The sequence below is a fragment of the Nicotiana attenuata genome, chromosome 6 (assembly GCF_001879085.1).
Source record: "Nicotiana attenuata strain UT chromosome 6, NIATTr2, whole genome shotgun sequence".
Taxonomy (NCBI): Eukaryota; Viridiplantae; Streptophyta; class Magnoliopsida; order Solanales; family Solanaceae; genus Nicotiana; species Nicotiana attenuata.
The window spans coordinates 47,544,624-47,560,510 of NC_031994.1; the positions used below are offsets into that span (position 1 = coordinate 47,544,624).

General features: G+C 39.7%; 2 protein-coding genes across 3 annotated transcripts; both read right to left on the bottom strand.

The window, feature by feature from the left end:
- On the bottom strand, positions 338-2,161 carry LOC109226947 (elongation factor TuB, chloroplastic). The gene has a single exon (XM_019391893.1). It carries the CDS (start codon positions 2,027-2,029, stop codon positions 572-574), a length of 1,458 nt encoding a protein of 485 aa, XP_019247438.1. The 5' UTR covers positions 2,030-2,161; the 3' UTR covers positions 338-571.
- LOC109226948 (probable serine/threonine-protein kinase WNK3) lies at positions 2,697-15,391 on the bottom strand. Of its 2 annotated transcripts, none has more exons than XM_019391896.1 (8): positions 14,901-15,391; positions 14,298-14,335; positions 13,395-13,553; positions 13,008-13,231; positions 12,741-12,898; positions 4,335-4,518; positions 4,128-4,265; positions 2,697-4,038 (listed from the first exon to the last, which is right to left on the bottom strand). In XM_019391896.1, exons 1-8 carry the CDS (start codon positions 14,991-14,993, stop codon positions 3,230-3,232), a joined length of 1,803 nt encoding a protein of 600 aa, XP_019247441.1. In that variant the 5' UTR covers positions 14,994-15,391; the 3' UTR covers positions 2,697-3,229. The 2 variants fall into 2 exon arrangements, with proteins under 2 accessions (XP_019247441.1, XP_019247439.1); XM_019391894.1 differs by having other exon boundaries at positions 13,326-13,553; positions 14,901-15,389.

Sequence of the window (15,887 nt, forward strand, 5' to 3'; positions counted from 1 at the left end):
GCATAAACCGATTCGAATGTACACCCCTAATCCAAGATGAACCAACTCTGAATGTTCTGCTCAAACATTGTAAACCAAACAATACAGAATACCAATTTTAAGTAATGCAGATAAATACATATCTGCTTCGAGTACCATAGTTCTTAGTTACAGAAATTCAGTCATTCGCCAGCTGAAAATTATTATCCATAGTTTACAAACAAATTCCTTATTCTTTTGTGCTTTTCTATCAGCATCATTTTGCTGAAACAAAAAGCCTAAGCAGTGAATCTCAAATTAGCAAATCTGCACTTAAAGTTTCAAACAGAGTCTCACATTTGTTCTAAATTAAATAAAGTGCATGAAATCAAATGTTCTCATTCCTTTCAAGCAAAGGAAAAGTGAAACAGGAGACTAAGGAAAAATCCCAAAAGTTCAGTAGAATTTGGTGTTTAAAACAGGATACTTCAACTAAAGTAAGATTCTAAGACATAATAAAAGTAACCAAGAAGTTTGCATATATGACAATGGATTAAGTAACTTCAATGGAAAGTGCCGATCATGTGAAAAGAGATGCTCAGCTGCAAGTTCATCATTCTAAGATTTTCTGAATAACACCAGCTCCAACAGTCTTTCCTCCTTCCCTGATAGCAAACCTCATCCCTTGCTCACATGCAACCGGCATGATAAGCTCAACCACCATGTTTACACGATCGCCAGGCATGACCATCTTAGATTCCTCTCCTTTGTCACTCATAATCGCGGTAACCTTTCCAGTCACATCAGTTGTCCTCATGTAAAACTGAGGCCTATAACCCGCAAAGAACGGGGAATGCCTTCCTCCCTCTTCCTTCTTCAACACATACACCAAAGCTTCAAACTTTGTGTGAGGAGTAATTGTTCCGGGCTTCGCCAACACCATCCCTCTCTGAATATCAATCTTCTGAATACCTCTCAACAACAATCCCACATTATCTCCCGCCATCGCTTCATCCAAAATCTTCTGAAACATCTCAACCCCTGTCACTGTAGTATTCCTAGTATCCTTCAATCCAACTATATCAACAATTTCCCCAACCTTAACAGTCCCTCTCTCCACTCTCCCCGTCGCCACAGTACCTCTACCGGTAATTGAGAAAACATCCTCAATAGCCATCAAAAAAGGCAATTCAGTTTGTCTTTGTGGGATAGGGATATATTCATCAACATTATCCATCAATTGATAAATCTTATCAACCCATTGATTTTCACCCCTTTTAATACTAGGATTAGCCATCAAAGCCTCTAGAGCTAAAAGTGCAGAACCAGAAATAATAGGAATTTCATCGCCAGGGAACTCATAACTTGACAATAATTCTCTTACCTCCAACTCAACAAGCTCAAGTAACTCCTCATCATCAACTTGGTCTTGTTTGTTCAAGAAAACAACCATATTAGGGACACCCACTTGCTTAGCTAACAAAATATGCTCTTTAGTCTGTGGCATTGGGCCATCAGCACCTGACACAACAAGAATTGCCCCATCCATTTGGGCAGCACCAGTAATCATGTTCTTGACATAATCAGCATGCCCCGGGCAGTCCACGTGGGCATAATGTCTGTTTTCTGTTTCATATTCAACAGTGGCAGTGTTGATAGTAATACCACGCGCCCTTTCTTCAGGGGCAGCATCAATTTCGTCATATTTCTTGGGGGCGGAGTTGCCCATAGAGGCAAGCGCCATGGTCAAAGCAGCTGTGAGTGTGGTCTTTCCATGGTCAACGTGGCCAATTGTACCAATGTTGACGTGGGGTTTTTTACGCTCGAATTTGCCACGTGCAGCGCGGACAGTGAACCGACGGGGGTGGGTGGTGGACGGAGTAGTGGTTGGTGAGTGGAGGAAAAGGGTTGATGGGGTGGGTGTAAAAGAAGAGGAAAGGATAAGCTTTGAGGAATTTGTAGGGAATACAGCAGCAGTATTCCCGCTACTGGTTGAGGAAGAAGGGGAATAAGGGTATGCAAGCTTTGTAGAAGCTGCAGCTGTGGCAGAAGCTGCTGAAATTGAAGCCATTGCAGTTTTTTGCCTGAAAATGGGATTGAAATTTTGGAGAAGAGGGTGAAAGAGGGGGAGTGAGGATTGTGGTTGAAAGAAGGAAGAAGAGGAGAGGAGAGGAGAAGGATAATGATGTTATCCTTGGTAGGAATAAAGAGGGCCTCTCATATATGTGGGGTTTTATCTAATCACTTAGATGACACACTGGGCTGCAACTTGCAACTGTGGGGATTAGGGGTATGGGATTTCTGTGAATTCTGTTCCCAAAATGTGACACGTAAGAAAATAGTCTAAATTTTTACCCTGCCTTTTCTTTTAACTTCACATAAAAATAAAAATAAAATCTTTATGTTCCAAAATCTTGTATCTTTTTCTCCCTTTTAGTTTTCGGTAGTGTTTAATTTAACAGGGAGTGGGATGTATACAGTAGAGTGCAAGAAAAATATGGTAACGTGTGCTTTAGAAAAAAGTTCATGTCAAATACTAGTATGTAATACCTAAGTATGAAGGATTGACTAAAAAGTGCGAGAACAATAGGGCATATACAAAAGTTTAAACCCTGAGTTTACACCAATGATCTGTATCGAGCTTATAAAGAGCTTTAGTATAGGTAAAAGTAGCGGGGGCGTGAGGGAGGCGTTTATAAGCACATAGGAAAAAACATACTTTGTGAAGAAAAACCGGACAACAGCAAACAGTAGAATCATTCAGATAATATTACTTACTTTTTTTACAGATCTAGTGAACACCAATGATAAAATCAAAGAAACTTATGAAGTTATATACTAACGCATTATTTCAACCAATTGACATTTCCAATAGTAAAATACTCATGTAAATATGTACAAGTATACATGCCATGAAATTCAAGGACTCATTTTTAGCAGCAACATGACTTGCAGACGCACCATACGCGTGTAATGAGAAACCTGTATTACTGTAATTCCTGGCCCTGAAATGATGGTAACCTTGACAGAAGTGAATCTGTATCTAACGATAGGTCCATGCTTTTCCCCTCTAGCTTTTGATCTGCATGTGACCATTGTCAGCAACATTAATCTTTCAGCATTCTGGAATATCTTGAAACCTTTCAAGGGTAGTCAGATAATTGGTTCAATCCAAGAACTATCTGCAGTTGAGTGGCAAAAGGCCGCACTGTAACATCTTCACGGAGAAACTTCAGTCTTCAGGATCCATAGAATAGCAGCCTCATCCGCACTACAAATTATGGGAAGATATTTTGCAACCATAAATGCCACGGATCTCAGGAGGAAGCTTACTTAGAATATCTGATATAGCCGAGTCATGTTTCTTCCTGAGATCATTTAGCTCCTTTTGCTGCTGACCTAGCAGCTCCTCGAGTTTCTTGACAATTTGTCTGACATCAGCTGGGTAGTTGTTGCTGATCATGTTATTTCTTTCCTCTGATGAATTAGGCCTGCTTGAGTAACTAAAATCCGCAGAATGATCATTATCATCAAGGTAAGAATCATGTAGAACACTGGCCTCATCATCCATGTAAGTCTCAGTTTCATAATCTTCGAGTAAGGCAGCATCAAAATGTGAACTGCCTCCCTCTCTCAGGACAACAGGTGATTGTTCATTTTCTTCGGTCCAGCTACCTTCACGAATTGGTGAATCGGTCTGTGACATGTTTGAAGGCCCCTGTCTGAGCGGAGAGCTTGCACTACTGGCTGTTTTCGGTGAATCAGACCAGTACTTCCGACCTGAAGGAAGTCTTTCCAACACAAGACTGCCCGAATGAGCAGAATCGATTGTTAAGGGGGGGACATCATCTCGGGCTCTAGAAGTACAGCTACCGGGAGCAACTTCATCAGTTATGTCATTGCTAGAGCATTCTCTTGGTGCCCAATCTGGGATATATGACCGAATTTCAGAATCAATCATTGCTGCTATTGCTGAAACATCCTGATCTGTCAGGTCCAGCTCTTCGACCATTTCACTAGCAACAGCGTTTGCCGTATCAACTTGAATATCAAAGGGGAAGTGAATGTTCCTAATATGACCTGATACCACAGTTCAACTGTTATACAACCTAATTACGGGAAGCATCTTAAGCTTGATAAAGAAACAATGAGCATGAGCAAATGGTAACCTGTTGAATCAGTTATTCGCAGTTTAAGAAATATTGTATTTAGGTCCTTCCTTTGGCCCTGCACCGTGAAATCTCTAGCTCCCTCAGGCAAAGGGTCCTTAGTACTTTTTCCATTATCAGACTGATCATCCCTCATTTCTGTAAAAAATCTCACAGAAGTCAATAATATTAGCGGACATTTCAGGAAGTGGGCGATCAGATAATTACCTGCATGTCTGGAATTGGAGCTCAAAGATCGACCTATATTTCCAGAATCCTCATCTGAAAGGAGAAAGGGATCCATCAATAGTTCCTTAGCAGGCAACCGATCAGAAGCTTTTGCGATACATTTATCTATAAAGGCTTTAACTCCTGGATCCTTCACTTTTGCCAATGAGGCAGGCTTAATTCCCTTCATAGATGCAATTGGTAAAATCAGAATCTTAGCAATGTAGTATTGTAAGATGAAACTAAAAATACCAAGAAATGCAGAGTCACCTATCTCATTATAATGATCTGCTAAAACGAAAAATAGAGCTGCAGAAAAATTAAGATTACCAACCAAATTAACAAGCTCCCGCTTCCCTCTTTCCGCTCAAAAGAAACCCACACCCCCAACCTACCCCACCCCACCCCCACCCCAAAAAAAGTTCATGCCTGTTTTATAATTTCTAGCAATCAAACACTGAAAATTGATCATATAAACTCGTGGATTTGTTGAGTAATGATCTAATATAGTAAAATAAGGTGCTCCCTAGGGCCTAAGATCCAGTCTAAACAGTTTCATCTTGCCCTGGCACAAAGTTAAAACTGGAGCTTAAATTAAACAGTACTTCCAATAAAACTACGCCCCAGAAGTAGAGATATATGTTTGATTGTGATACGCTTGAGATTTGACAAGGATCAAAGTGGATCTCATATTACTTTGATATAGTATAGTCCTCAATATGCAATAGGTACTCAGGCAGTGAAGGAAAGACATTTCCCTTTATTAAAGCAAGTGACAACATTTAGTCATGATGCAAAAAGAACACAATCCTTTTGGGATGGAGGTAACTAGTGTGGTAAGTGCTAAGCACTTCTGAGGACTCCATGTTTGCCCGGAGGAGAAGACAACTGTACGTTACTGTGAGAATGCACGGGAGAAAATATATTATTGATGTATTGACATATGTTACAATGAGCCCTATATATATACACACACATAACATGTCCTACTCCTAATATATATTGGATTAGGGTTATTTATTTACTCCTATTTACATGACTATTCTAACACTCCCCCTCAAGCTGGTGCATATAAATCATATGTACCGAGCTTGTTACATATGTAGTTAATACGAGGACCAGTGAGGGACTTGGTGAAAATATCTGCAAGCTGATCATTCGACTTCACAAACTTTGTAGCAATATCTCCCGAGAGTATCTTTTCTCTAACAAAGTGACAGTCAATCTCAATGTGTTTAGTTCTCTCATGGAACACTGGATTTGACGCAATATGAAGAGCAGCCTGATTATCACACACAAGTCCCATCTGACTAATCTCACCAAATTTCAACTCCTTGAGCAACTGTTTGATCCAAATTAGCTCACATGTCGCCATAGCCATCGCTCGATATTCTGCTTCTGCACTAGACCGAGCAACCACATTCTGTTTCTTGCTCTTCCAGGACACCAAATTTCCTCCTACCAAGACACAATATCCAGACGTAGAACGTCTATCAGAAGGTGATCCTGCCCAATCAGCATCTGAGTATCCAACGATCTGCTCATGGCCTCGACCCTCAAACAATAAACCTTTGCCTGGAGCTGATTTTATATACCGAAGAATGCGAACAACTGCATCCCAATGACTATCACACGGAGAATCCATAAACTGACTCACAACACTCACAGAAAAGGAAATGTCAGGTCTTGTCACTGTAAGGTAATTTAATTTACCAACCAACCGTCTATATCTTGCAGGATCGCTAAGAGGCTCCCCCTGTCCTGGCATAAGTTTAGAATTCGGATCCATCGGAGTATCAATCGGTCTACAACCTGTCATTCCTGTCTCTTCAAGAATATCTAAGGCATACTTTCGTTGTGAGATCACAACACCTGAGCTAGACTGAGCGACCTCAATACCCAGAAAATACTTTAGTTTGCCCAGATCCTTAGTCTGAAAGTGTTGCAAGAGATGTTGCTTCAATTTAGTAATACCATCCTGGTCATTGCCGGTAATAACAATGTCGTCAACATAGACCACCAGATAAATACAGAGACTCGAGGCAGAATGCCGATAGAATACAGAGTGATCAGCTTCACTCTGAATCATGCCAAATTCTCGAATAACTGTGCTGAACTTACCAAACCAGGCTCGAGGAGACTGCTTTAGACCATAAAGTGACCGACGCAAGCGACATACAAGGCCACGAGACTCCCCCTGAGCAACAAACCCAGGTGGTTGCTCCATATAAACTTCATCCTCAAGGTCACCGTGTAAAAAAGCATTCTTAATGTCTAGCTGATAGAGGGGCCAATGGCGAACAGCAGCCATGGTTAGAAAAAGGCGGACTGATGCTATCTTAGCCACAGGAGAGAAGGTATCACTGTAATCGAGCCCAAATATCTGAGTATATCCTTTGGCAACAAGACGAGCCTTAAGACGATCAACCTTACCATCCGGACCAACCTTGACTGCATACACCCAACGACAACCAACAGTAGATTTACCTGAAGGAAGAGGGACGAGCTCCCAAGTACCACTCGTATGTAAAGCAGACATCTCGTCAATCATAGCCTGTCGCCATCCTGGATGAGACAATGCTTCACCTGTAGACTTAGGGATGGAAACAGAGGACAAAGAGGATAGAAAAGCATAATAGGGTGATGACAAACGATGATAACTCAAACCGACATAATGGGGATTAGGATTAAGGGTGGCCCGTATACCTTTCCGAAGTGCAATCGGTTGATTAAGAGGAGACAAGTCCGCAGTATTAGCAGGTTCGGGTGCAGGACATGAATCAGCTGGACCTGATGCTGGGCGCGGACGACGATGATATGTCAAAAGTGGTGTTCCTGTGGCACTAGACTCCTCAACGGTTGGAATGGATAGGACTTCTATAGCGGAAGGTGAAGGAGGAGCTATAGGAGACTCGGGTAAGACTTCTGTGGCGGAAGGTGAAGGAGGTGCTATAGTAGACTCCTTAAAGGTCGGTATAGGTAAGACCTCAGATATATCAAGGGGGTCAGAAAGGTCAGAAGAGGTAAAGAAAGGTTTAGACTCAAAAAATGTGACGTCAGAGGACATAAAGTACCTACGAAGATCAAGTGAGTAACAACGATATCCCTTCTGAACACGAGAATAACCAAGGAAGACACACTTGAGAGCACGAGGAGCTAACTTATCTTTCCCGGGGGCTAGGTTATGAACGAAACAAGTGCTCCCAAAAACACGAGGGGGAACAGAGTATACGGGTGATTGGGGAAACAATACTGCATACGGTATCTGATTCTGGATGGGAGAGGAAGGCATCCGATTAACTAAATAACAAACTGTGAGAACTGCATCGCCCCAAAAACGCAGCGGAACATGAGATTCAATGAGAAGTGTGCGAGCAGTCTCAATGATGTGCCTATTCTTTCTCTCTGCAACCCCATTTTGCTGAGGGGTATAAGGACAAGAGGTATGATGAATAATTCCTTGAGAAGTCATAAACTGCTGAAATTGAGAGGATAAATATTCTAAGGCATTATCACTGCGAAAAGTGTGAATGGAAACACCAAATTGATTTTTAATTTCAGCACAAAAATTCTGGAATATAGAAAACAACTCAGAACGATCTTTCATTAAGAAAATCCAAGTACATCTTGAATGATCATCAATAAAACTAACAAAATAACGAAATCCCAAGGTTGAACTGACTCTACTAGGACCCCATATATCAGAGTGAACTAAAGAAAAAATAGACTCTGCGTGACTCTCAATACTACGAGGATAGGAAGCTCGGGTATGTTTCCCGAGCTGACATGACTCACACTCTAATGTGGATAAACTAGACAAACCAGGCACCATCTTCTGAAGCTTGGATAAGCTTGGATGTCCTAAACGTCTATGAATTAGGTCCGGAGGATCTGTAACTAGACATGCCTTGGAGGATTTTAGGGAGTTAAGGTAGTAAAGCCCTTCTGATTCAAGTCCTGTTCCAATCGTCTGCCCTGTACTGCGGTCCTGCATAATAAAAGAATCATCAATAAAATATATACCACAATGGAGGGCACGAGTCAAACGACTAACAGATGCAAGATTAAAAGGACAGCCAAGGACATAGAGAACGGAATCTAGAGTGACAGAGGGTAGGGGATTCGCTTGTCCAACTCCTTTTGCTTTGGTTTGAGACCCATTGGCTAAAGTAACAGTGGGAAGAGACTGTGAATACGCAATATTTGACAAAAGTGATTTATTACCAGAGATATGATCAGAAGCGGCTGAGTCCACAACCCATTGTCCAGGAGGACTAGACTGGGAAACACAAGCAAAAGAATTACCAGCAACAGACAACAGAAGCTACTTGTGGAGATGTCTGCTTACTTGCTCGATACTGAAGGAACTCATTATACTCCCCTTCAGATAAAGAAAATCCCTGGTTACCTATAGTCTCAGTCTGAGCAACATAAGCATTTTTGGTTGGGCGGCCATGTAAAGAATGGCATACATCACGAGTGTGTCCAAATTTATGACAATAAGAGCACTTGGGTCTAGATCTTCCAAAACGACCTCTTCCTCGTCTATTCTCCATAGTATGAGATGCCCGATTGTCCACTGATTGGGATACGAGGACAGAGGAGTCAAGTGTCTGTGATGAGCTCACTGGGTGACTAGGTGCTGCAGCAAGGCAAAGTAATCGAGAGAATAATTCATCAACTGTGGGGACGGTTGGACTAGCCAAAATCTGGTCACGTACTGAATCAAGGTCATTAGGGAGTCCAGCGAGTGTAAGAACTAGAAACATCTTCTGTCGTTGCTCTTGTTGTTTTTATGGCCGGAAAGTGGTGCACGAGCCGGCGCGTGGGCTCACGCGCGTGAGCTTCTGGTGGCGCGTGGAGGCGCGTGGGGTACTGTTTGCCGGAGATTTTTTGTGGGGTTTGGTCGCCGGACAGTGGCGACTCTTGTGGTAGTGTTGGATTTTGCACAACACTGACAGAGACAAAGCAGACGCAAACAGGCTTGAAAAAGTCGCCGGAAAAAAAGGGTTCCGGTGACTGATTTCTCTTCCCGGAATCGCTGGAATTTATGCACAGCGATAAATCTCTCACAATTGCTCTGATACCATGTGAGAATGCACGGGAGAAAATATATTATTGATGTATTGACATATGTTACAATGAGCCCTATATATATACACACACATAACATGTCCTACTCCTAATATATATTGGATTAGGGTTATTTATTTACTCCTATTTACATGACTATTCTAACAGTTACAAAAACCTAGCCATTTGATATGATTCTTTTCTTTTCTTGTAAATTATTCTCCATCACTAGTATCCTTTAAATCCGAGCACAGCCTTTCCTTCCCTCGTTTCATCACCGCCTTTATAACTCTCTCACTAATCCGTCAACCAGACAATTACTAGTCATTACTACTTACGTTACCGCCTTGGATGTTGGAAGTTATTTTAACACCTTCAACACTAAAGAGCTCCTTTCCCTGTCACAATAAAATCCTTACTACTCCCTCATAATCTTGCTTGAGCATCTCTGTTGCTATTCGTTCAGCCAAACCACTACTCTCATTACCACTTAACATACTGTGTATTGTTGCAACTCATTTTAACACCTTCAACACCATGTCAGTTGCTGGATCTAGATCAAGATCTCCATTATATTGTTGGAGAAATTGATCAAGAAAAATTATCTTTCAGTTTAAGTTGTCTGTTCTGCTTCAACCTAAAGTGATGCTAGGCTGCTTCATAGAGGTTCGCTTGACCACATCATGAGCATGTTTAAGTTAAGTGCACGTCAAGCAATAAGCCCCATCTCTTTAACTATGCCTTGTCAATGACACATAATTCTGATAAATGAAACAAACAATAGGCACCATGTACTTAATAACTAACAATGGAATTTTACACTAGTACACAGTATTAATTGAACTAAATAATCTTATTCATCTTCACTAAAATAACCTAACAATACAATGTTTTATGTGATACATCAAAACACATACCACATTATTCAGAACAGAAGACCGGATTAGCTAATAGATACTGTTGAGTTAGCACTCATAGGAGAACAAGATAACTCACTTATTAAACATGGAGAGAGAAAGAGAGAGTATGACAATGATTTCAGTTGGAGTAAGGTCTAAATGAAGTGGTTGATATTGCTAGCTGGAGCAATGCTAAAGAATGAAATTGACATTCGGATAGAAATTCCCAAGGTGAGGGTGGTATTTGGAGGTGAACTGATAACCAGGAGGTACTGAAAGTCCTTTAGAAAATTGTCCCGGTGAAAAGGATCTTTACTTGAGCCGGGGGTCTATCGGAAACAACCTCTCTACCTTCAAGGTAGGGGTAAGATCTGCGTACGCTACCCTCCGCAGACCCCACTTATGGGATTATATTGGGTTTGGTGTTGTTGTTGTCCCAGTGAAAAGGAGGGGGCAGTGCTTCTTATTCAATGTTGACAAAACACTATTGACATATAAACCAAGTTGGGGATTGGCATTTATGTAATCTTCTGAATTTATATTGCGGAAATGGAATGTATTCCATCTGGGATAGAATCGTCCACTTATGCAAGCAGGTCATGACAATGTATTTTAGGTAGTTTGCTAGAACAAACGAATATCAAAAAAAAAATGTAGGCAATTGGGCATCCAATAGGTCCCATAGCTTGAAGATATTAGCAATTAATAACACAGGTAGTTATTCAAGGAACGAATAAGTGCACAGGAGCCCTTTTGGTTTTACGAGATAGAGCTTAATGAAATTATCTAAAATGAACTGTCAATCCAACATTTCAGCAGGCTCATTTGAATAAGAAATTTAGGACCAAAAGAATATTTTTCATCATCAAAAGCAGGTAGGAGTTTAACTAATGTGGATACAAGACTAAGAAAGTAAAACCTGAAGTTCCTTCAGTCAGCAGTTGATTCTGATTATATATAGCCAAACTGCTTTTAAGTGGTCAACAAAATCTTATTCCTATGGTGAAACCACCATGAGCTACTGAGCCCACCAAGTCAAGGACATTCATTCAACAGAAGTCCGTAAACAGTGTTGATTTCTTAGAAGGGCTACTATCTTTTTCAAAAAGATCATGTTTGTTCACTTCCTTTGCAAATTGAACATCCTGCTTTACAAGGAATGGTTATTGAAGTGAGATCGAACACCCTTCTTAACAAAAGAAAGGTATCGGGACTAAACTTACTTTTACATTCAAGGAGAGAGAGATTGTATTCAAAGACTCAAGCAAAATGAATACTAAGAACTCCAAGCAAAAAAAAAACGTTTATCCTTGACAAACTAAAATAGAAACAAGCGGAATCATTATGGTACAAATGGAGTATTCCTTTTTTGTTTGCAAACAGTAAATTCTTAGGTTGGTGAAATAAAGAGGAAAAAATGCTTCATGCAGTTTTCTTCCAAGAAACAGCTTCCAATTGCAGCATAATTGGTCCCTAAGAAATGCCTGTCAATATGCAGAAAATAGTAATGAATTCTCATTCTTTCCAATTCCAATGGGTAATATTATATTTGAGCCTTTTTGCACAACTTGCGGATTTGCCCTCTTCGTTTAAAGCTACAAGCATCCTTTGGAGATCTTCCAAGGAAGCCAATTCCAAGTAGATCATCCCTTCCCCTCGCTCCACTTTGTTTCGCTCGACCTTGGAGTAGTGCCACTATCATCAGGTCGATGAACTTGATACTGCCATGAAACCACGAGACCACGACAAAGCACAGAAACCTGACTTCTTTGTATTTGTTCTGATAACCAGGTTAGTGTATTAAAATGTCTAAATGTAAACGCAGCATCACCTAAAAAGTGTTTATTTATCTAATTTGCTAGTAGAGTAATGCGCCTCTAAAGAAACAGACCGAAGCTGGAGTTTCCATCCTCCCCACCCAAAGGGAAAAGGAGAAAGAGACAAAGGTCATCAACCCCCAGGAACGAACATCTTTTTTTTTTTTTTTTGATGAACGAGAAATCGCTCTGCATCGAAATTCAGGGATTATGGGCCCGCCCTCTATCCTGCTCACTTGAATACCATTCTTAGTTCGCGCGCAGGGCTCGAACCCGTGACCTTAGTCACAAGTCCCTTAACATTTGCCACTTGAACTAAGCCCTGGGCCCAGAAAAGAACATACTTTGAAGCAATTGTGTGACTACCAACAGATAATTACCTAGAGCTTAGTAAACGAACAATGATGTAAAACTATAAATGTCATAGTTCCTCAAGGGGCGCACTAACTATAACTCTCAGTTACAAAATTTTCCATCACTTTTGCTGCTTACAACCTTGTTCCCAAGAAAATGATATCTCTACCAACAATCATGAACACAAAATAACATGTACGAAGCTTGATGAACAAGAAAGAAAGATAGAAAGAGAGCCTGGGAAGAAAGATGCAAATTCTTACTGCTGTCACTTTCTTATATATTTGAGCAGCGTTGGAACACTCAACATAAGGATACTCAAAAGTCACGAGCTCCAGCAGGCACATACCAAAGGCATAGATATCTACTAGCTCATTGTATTCCTCCTCATAAAGTTCTGGCGCCATGAATTCTGGTGTACCTGAGATCAAATATAGAATTGCATTTTTCAGCAACCATCTAAACCACCAATGAACAGCCAATTGAAACCTTGAGGACAGTTGCAAAATTAGAAAAGCTGAGGACCTCACCAATGACACTATGAGCAGCGCGAGCCTTACAAAGAATTGCAGCAAGTCCCAAGTCACCAATCTTAACTTCCCCTTGGTTACCATTGATAAAAATGTTATCACACTTAAGATCACGATGAATAATTGGAGGGTCATGACCATGTAGATATGAGAGACCCTCCAATATCTGCCTAGACCAATTCTTGAGTGCTCTAACATCAACCTTCTTATGTTTCTTACGGTACCTACACGAGCATACAGAAAGACCAGTCCACAATTCAATATTTCAGAAATATGGGTAGTGGGTTGAGCAAAGGAAGAAAAACCACATATCCATACTGTCTTAAAGTCCCAGAAGTGAAAATTTCAGTAATGATGTTGATATTCTCATTTTTCGAGTCAACCCACGAGTTATAGAATTTGATGATATTCTTGTGCTTGAGGGTTTTAAGCAAATGAACTTCAGAATATAGACGCTCCAAGTCCACAGAATTCCTCAAGAGATCAGCAACTTTAACTTGATTCCAAGCTACTTCAATCCCCTCTAATTCATCAAATGCTCGATAACTATATTTCCAATAGTAAGTCAAGAATGGACAAAAAATCGCACTTGACAAAATTCATTAATGGGCAAAAAAGCAGTAAAACAATACTCCCTTCATCTTGATTTATATGACCAAATTTCCAGAATATCTGACAGTATTCCATTAACAATATTATTGTACAATTTTCACAAATATTAAGAATTCAAAGTCATTTCACTATTCAAAGTTAATACATTTATGCAATGTTTTCTCTATCAATCTAACTTTTACACTATCACTTTTATTTTTCTTCCATTATTACTAGTGTTTAAGTGGCACATGAGAGGATGAGTTGGAGTGTCAAAATGAAAAAGGTCGAAGTAAAAGTGTCAAAATGAAAAGTGGAGCCAACTTTAGGGGGCCGCTTATGGGTTTGGCCTATAATATACTCCCTCCATTCCATTTTATGTGGCACTGTTTCCTTATTAATCTGTTCGAAAAAGAATGACATTTTCCTATATTTTCGAAACAATTTAACTTTAAACTTCTTATTTCGCCCTTAATGACATGCTTTTATGGCCACAAAAATCCATGGCATGTTTAAGACCACAAGTTCCAAAAGTCTTTTTTTTTCTTCTTAAACTCCATGCTCAATCAAACGCTACCACATAAATTGAAACAGAGTACCAGTCAAATTAATACTTCTATTACTTATCCTGTCAAACACCATCAATCAAAATGAAACAGCGGCAGAGCATCACACACGTAAAGACGTTATAAAGGATACACTTTCTTGAAAGCTCCTTTTCCCAAAACCTCTTTGTACTGCAGATAACAAGACAATCAACTTCAAAGTCACAATGCATAATCAAATATATGTATATAACTAATGAAATGGACACCAAACCCGAACTAAAAATTAGCCAGATATGTGGCAACAGTAATAGCAAAGCAGTAACAAAGAATAGAACGGCGGGAAATACAAAATGAAATACTCCCCATCCCAATTTATTTGATTCTCTTTCCATTTGGGACGTTAAAAGAAACGTTTCACACTATTCCATTTATGTACAATTTTAACTGACTTCAAACTTTCTAATTTATTAAAATTTATGTAGCATATGATAAATTCTTTCCTTATCAAACTAACTTTTTTTTGGTGTCTGGACCAGCTTGTCCGTAGCTCGACTATTTCCTTACCAAACTAACTTTTCAATCATTACTTCAATATTGTTATATTTTTCACACTTCACTCATATATTATTTCAGTCAAATCATATAAGATGAGCAGAATATGGTCACTAAGCAGTTTGAAAAATGTACTCCAAACACAGCATAATGTACAACGAAGCCAAAAGTTAATTAATTAATGTAAAAATGAGAAACTGACCCGGCCGTAACGACCAGAAGGATCGAGCTCGACAAACTCCGGTTCAGATTCAGAATCGTCCGGTTCCTGTTCGGACGCAGAATCCTGCTGCATTCTCTTCGTTCCAATGAATTCAATTATGAGAAGAAAAATAATTAAAAAACCTAGCTCTTCACGAACAACAACAATTGGATTCAGATCAATTTGAAATTACGAATTAACAATCGAATCGTAAACTTTTGTCTCAGAATTGAGATATAAGCAGTTTCAGGGGATGTGTAAATTGACAGAAGACTCTGTTACACCAAACTAGTAGTTACATACAATACATATGTAAGCATAAGGATCAGCAGAAACGTATAAAAGAAACGAAGCGTGCCAAGGGAAAAAAGCAGAGTTCGAGTTGAAGGCGTCCGGGTGGGGTCATGGGCAGATGTGTGCATGCGAACGAAACCAGACTCAAACCCGACACCGAAATTTGGGACGCATCTTGGATCCCAGGACCCGAATACGAGAGATCACTTAATTTTAATTATAAATTATTTTAACTTTTTTTTAAAAATAAAATTTGTATATTTAAGAGTTGTACAAAACGCAATATATTATCTAATCGTTTAATATCTAACAAAAGTTTGAAAAATACAAAGTTGTCAACTAAAAAATATTGGCTTTCTACACATATAATGTCGCATAAAATAGAGTTAGGAAGAGTATATTTCAAGAGATGAACGGTCCTTTGTGTAGGGATTTAAATATTTTTAAAAAAATTGGGATAACATTTATTTGTGTACGATTACATAATATAGAAAAGTATAAACAATTGACATATTAAAGGGCTGCATAGTGTAATTGATCCTTTAATTTAATGGGATTGAATAGTCAACTCTGGACAAAATGGAAAGTCAACGAGTTTGGCCCATGGCGACACCTAGTTAGCTGGGAATCCTTTTTATTGTTTCCTTTTGTTTTTTAGTTCCGCTCAACTATATCTCTTTTTTCCTTTTTATT